A 5,454-nucleotide genomic window follows, 5' to 3' on the forward strand; every position below is an offset into this window, starting at 1 on the left:
TTGTTTCTCATTTTCTTGCTCATCAATCAACCGGAAACAGAAGTGCGACTACATCACGTATATAATTCACATATATCATTATATACGGCATAGTCGGAAAACTAACTTAACGTACAAGATAAGATACTCCACGGTGCCGAAAAAATGGGTCTCCGTACAGATAGATCTGATACAGGGAAAAACTACCATAATATACAATCACATGCCGAAGAAATGACATAAAAAGATATGAAATGATCTCTCCAAGCCAGAGTACTTTGGCGGCAATTTCGGCCTTATGACGTGAGTAATTATAGTCTGACTACCGGCAGACTACTTCTTTGGACAGTTCTCGGCCTTGTCCACTACTCGAACGGGAACCACTGGTATCGAATCCCACCACTCCTTGAGCCGCCGGTTGCCTCGGTCACTCTCTATGTGCTTCCCCATCCTTGAGTTCATAGCGAAAGAATAGACAGTGACACCCATGAGGATGTATTTGAGGGGAATCACTGCCAATACCATCGCTGATACACTCAGTGCCACCATCACTGCATCCGCATGCTGAGTCACCGGACAAGAAAGTCCCATCTCTTAGCATCGAAAAATCGGGATGTAAAGAGGAATTACTGAATGCAATCGTACTCCACACTGGTTTTTGTTTTGATTCATTCAAGTCGATGTTTTCGGAAGAAGCAATTCGAGAAGTGATTTACTTTTAGGCTTTACAGAGCTCCATAGAACGACTTAAGGAAACATCCTTTTGCGCCAAACAGAAAAAACAATAGCTTCACATAATGGTTAGTACCTTAGGAGCCAGCGAGACGAATATCGACCACAGCTTTAGTAGTGCAATGTTTGCTGCCTGGACTACCGCGTGGACAGTCTGTAGCCCTTTCTGGGCAGAAACTATACTCTCCATCGTACTTTGCTCAGAAGCTGTACAGACCACAATCTCGTCTTGCCAATGTCGGCTCCTCCTTTTCCTTGCCTGAAGCATCTTCACAACCAGCCACAGTGAGAAAGCCGCAACTGCCTTGTTAACCCATTCCCTGCAGTAGGTTATTAGACTCTAATTGAGCATATAGATAAGTTACCTAGGGTCATAAACCGATAAAATATTTGATCTTTAATGAAACCATCGGTGTAGAAATAGATCAACTTACTCATAGAGAACCAGAATCGTTATGCAGAGAACAGCGAGAGTAGTCACCGGTCTTTCCCAAGTTAGTGTTTCCTGGAGCCATGGAAGTGCACCTGTAAGCGGTTTTAGCAGCTCCTACAAAGGGAAAGGGCAACTCTCGTAGAAATCATTCGGATTTCTCACATTTACCAAGCAACGGAACTTAGGAACTATTTCTTCCTCAAAATATATATTTCAATCAATTAAATTGATTTATAAGTTTACCATGAGAACCATAGCACTGTCGCCGATCCCTTCATCCTTCAACCCTTCAACTGTAGCCTTTGCGATCTCGACCTCCTCCGCTTCCTCCCTCACCTGATTGATTGCTGTGTTCAGCAAAGAGTAATCCCTCTCAGGCCCACCCGAACTTGTACCCTCATAGTCCTTGATCTCTTCCTTTACAATCGACACAGAGTCCAGTGAGCCCAACATATTGACTGTCTTCAGAATCGAGCTTGCGCTGCAGGGTTGTCTCACCCCATCCTTCTTCAAGCTGTCTGCAAGCTCCTCAAGCACGATATCACCTTTTGGGAGCTCATCGAACAGGGAGAAGATCAAGAACTTCATGGGCAAAGGGGGCGAGATTCGGAGCATTTCTCTCGCAGCATGGAGCCTTATGATGCTAAGAATCGTCCTAGAATGGACTTCCCATACTTGTGTGGGATGCTCTACCTTAAACTTGGACAGGAATCTGTGCATCAGCATGATCTCCTTTGTCAGAGCGAGCCAGTGGTCCCGTCTCGTGGAGCTCGTTATCTCAGGAAACTCGAGGATGAATCCCTCTGATCTAGATATCAATAAGGTCAAGTTACTGATTAATGATAAGCAGATCAAGATGGCAATCCTAAAAGATGACCACATCACAACCAACCAATAAGCAGTTCTCTGTCGTATTCCAGAACCGAAAAACAGAACAACGAAATGCTTCACATAACAACATGTCCAGGTTTTTTGGCTGCAGTACTTGTCTCATTTCAAGATACGCCAATAATAATCCCATTTCCATTAAACTTACTTAGATATTTTAATATCAATCTCATCGATATCGTCGATCCTCTTGGGGTCGTAGGTCTCCACAAATTTACCGAAGATCTATTCTTGTACAACCTTTTTGATAGTGTCAAAACTTCTGGTAGCCCTTGACATGGGAGAGAAAATGCTTACAGTTCGGGGGATTCATAGGCCATGGCCTTGTCGAAAAGTGGAGCCCCCCAAGGGCCAGTTGCAGCCGGCCTCACGGTGCCTTCTTTGTCCTTTGAAAGGTCGATCTTGACCGCATCTTCGTAATTTATCACTCCAGATGCCTCGAAATAGAGCGCGTAATTGGTCAATGTGAGCCTGCCTGAGGGGGTAAAAAAACATGAATGTCCATTCTTTAGCATTAAAACTATGAATACATTTCTCAACCTGTAATTAAAAAAAAAAAAAACAGATTCCTGAACAAACCAGGCCAACTTGTTCCTCCGATATGCCGAACTACCCTCTGTGAGCTCACAGTGCCTTCAACGTGCAATATGAATTCATCTTCTGCTAGCTCCACAGCCTTCGGATTTTCTTGCTTTTGCAAATGCTTAATGCACCTTCGACAATATAACCAAAAGTCAAAAAAGAAAAAGGGGAAAATATTCTGCAGTGATCAGGTGAAGTTTGGAGTCGCATAATTACTGGTCAATTTCTTTTAAGAACTTATCGTATGCCGGAAAATGGAGCCTGCTTGCTGTCGGAGCAGTCAGGGTCTCGAATGTGAATCTCCCATTTACAACATCAGCGACCAGTGGGAATAAAGAGCCCAACCACACAAACGCGTCCTCCCCAACATCAGGCTCGTGATCAACCTACCAATATTCGAACACAAACACATAAATCATCGATTAAAATTTGGTGTTCCTTTTATCAGCTTCATTAATTTCAGCACGGTGAATTCTTACAAGGAGTGGCATAAGGTCGGAATAGAAGAGAGGAACTTCATCATTCTCCTGCGGTACTTTCATGAGCCTTTTCTTCTCTTCTTTCTCCTTCCCCACACACTCCTGCAAAATTCGAGGGGGCATAAAGCAGCAATCAAAATAATTGCCAATGAAAACTAGAGCAGATAAGAAATCTCGGCATAATACCAATTCAAACCCGAATTTCAATCCCCTGAGCGAACAAAATCAATGTCATCTTAAGAACATTCCACAGAAAAGTAATCAACCAAACCGAAGATAACCAGAGTATCCCGGACTAAAGTAGCATCTAAATGGACTGTTTTTTAATTCAATAGTTCGAGGGGAATATCTATTTATCAACCTAGAAGTGCATAGTCTTTAACACAAACATTGGCGATTAGATGAATACGTAACAACTAAAACGCTGAACAACTTTTCAGGTAATTAAATCAGTGGATTATATAAAATACCATTGCGGCTTCTTCATCAGAAGAGCTGGGCATCTCCCAGGCAAGCATCATGTCATAAGTCAACCGACTGAACGATCCATCAGTGAAATTTTCTCCCACGCGCTCGCACATTTTGCTCAGAGCCTTAGAGCTGCAGACCTCCACGAACTTCCTCGAGTAACCACTCGATTCAGCTCTCCACTCAGCTGCGAACTCCTCCTCAAGTCTCTCCACTGAGGTCCCTATTTTCCTGGATCAAGCACGCACTACATTGAGGAAACTAGTGCTATTAACTTTACAAAGTTCATGTGAATGGTCCCGATGAGGTAAGCAAGAACCCGAGGATTTTCAGACATGCTGCCACCTCATAGTCTACGCTTTCACAAATTCAATCCACTGTGGTCCGATAACAGAGTAATCATAAACATCACTGGAATGAATCGTACTCGAAACCTTCCGGCATATCCATCGAAGTTAATAGATTATCAAAATATTGCTCGGCATTACATCCGCCCTTCCTGCTGCAGGAAATTATTTTACAACCAGCGTGTGCAGTTTCCGGTGTTTGGTCGATGGAAAACCAGATGCCACATAAAAACCATTTTCGAGCCATTTTTGCGGAGCTGCAGTAGCGCACCAAGATCGTCGAGCAGTCCCCCTGTGCAGGGATGGGATGGACCGAGGAGGACTGAGAGTGGCAGTCACCTTCCCTGGCTAAAAATACTCGATATTCCCTCAATAATTTAGTAAATTTGACATAACTCGCTCCATAATTACTGCACACAAATAAATTGACTATTCATCCCAGTAGATCTATCCCCTGACTCAAAATCCCGGATCCGTTGGTGCTGCTGCTGCTGGAGCTCTGTTACAATTGTTAAGAGTCGGCCGAACATCAAATATACACTACTGCTGAATTCGGCCAAGAGGCCGACTAGAATCAGTCTTGGCCTATTGACCGAACACAGCTCGTAATCTCACCAGAAAAAACTATACCAACACGAATTCGAGAACATATATATTCGCCTCCCTCGTACTGATTTTGTGATACCGAAGAAAAACTCTCTGGATTCTCACATTTCGCCAAATTTTCCACATATGAACAATCAAACCAAACCATAGGAAACCATCTGCTGATCAATGGGAGACCGGTGAAGTGAGATCGCAACTATAAGAACAGTGAGTCAGTGAGGCTATGGGGTTATACGTACAGAGCGCATCTTTGGACGACGTCGTTGGCGACGGCGGACAAGTGCTTCCTCTTCATCATCATCGTCGATCCTCCTCCGCTCATTCGGTGCTTTGGCTTGACTGTCTGTCGCTCTTTCTCTCTACATCGGAGAGCTCGGCGGGCGACGGTGGAAGATTTAACGGAATGCATGGTTCTTCACTAACAGCTGCCAGATGGAGGCTCGGGAGGTTGCCACGTCGGACGAGACATGCAACAGTCGGTGCAAACCCCGACCATAATCCTCGCTCTTCTGTTTTTGATGGGATCTGGAACTTACAATTCCAAATTAGATTTTTCTATACTGCTATTAATCCTAAGACCACATTTTAGGGTGCAATAAGGCTTAATTTCGGAGTGCTTTTGTTGATGAAAAAGTGTTGAAATATAATTTATGAAAAATAATTTTTGATTTTCGGAAGCTATTGAGTGTTTGACATTCTTTTTTCTAATATGCTGAAACTTTAAACAGAAGAATTAATTTTTCAACTTTTAAAAAACACGGCATATAATTTATATACTTCAGTGGAGCAACTTCAATATGCCTCAATTATACACAGATTAGAAATCGAGACAATTCGAAAGGCCCAATTCAATTTGGAACATATCCGTTTAATAATGTAAATAAACTTTCTTTTATAGATGGCGACAACGATGATCATCAATATAATTGGCAATACGAGA

At 43.0% G+C, this 5,454-nt stretch overlaps 1 protein-coding gene across 3 annotated transcripts; it reads right to left on the bottom strand.

Annotated features, from left to right (window-relative positions):
• On the bottom strand, positions 1-4,909 carry LOC116202407. Of its 3 annotated transcripts, none has more exons than XM_031533948.1 (10): positions 4,754-4,909; positions 3,564-3,792; positions 3,094-3,195; positions 2,831-3,000; positions 2,612-2,745; positions 2,330-2,507; positions 1,388-1,952; positions 1,146-1,258; positions 788-1,031; positions 1-543 (listed from the first exon to the last, which is right to left on the bottom strand). In XM_031533948.1, the coding sequence occupies exons 1-10, from the start codon at positions 4,834-4,836 to the stop codon at positions 313-315; spliced, it is 2,049 nt and encodes a 682-aa protein (XP_031389808.1). In that variant the 5' UTR covers positions 4,837-4,909; the 3' UTR covers positions 1-312. The 3 variants fall into 3 exon arrangements, with proteins under 3 accessions (XP_031389808.1, XP_031389811.1, XP_031389809.1); XM_031533951.1 differs by having other exon boundaries at positions 166-543; positions 3,564-3,808; positions 4,754-4,882; XM_031533949.1 differs by having other exon boundaries at positions 166-543; positions 3,564-4,256; positions 4,754-4,882.
• Positions 4,910-5,454: the final 545 nt, after the last annotated feature.

The sequence above is a fragment of the Punica granatum genome, chromosome 4 (genome assembly GCF_007655135.1).
Source record: "Punica granatum isolate Tunisia-2019 chromosome 4, ASM765513v2, whole genome shotgun sequence".
Classification (NCBI taxonomy): domain Eukaryota; kingdom Viridiplantae; phylum Streptophyta; class Magnoliopsida; order Myrtales; family Lythraceae; genus Punica; species Punica granatum.

Bases quoted from the DNA above. Each gene is read 5' to 3' on its own strand.
- LOC116202407 (XM_031533948.1), bottom strand. From the start codon at position 4,836: ATGAGCGGAGGAGGATCGACGATGATGATGAAGAGGAAGCACTTGTCC. The intron at 3,793-4,753 runs GTACGTATAACC...TGCTTGATCCAG, and splicing joins GTCGTCCAAAGATGCGCTCT to GAAAATAGGGACCTCAGTGG. The intron at 3,196-3,563 runs GTATTTTATATA...CGAATTTTGCAG, and splicing joins CTGATGAAGAAGCCGCAATG to GAGTGTGTGGGGAAGGAGAA.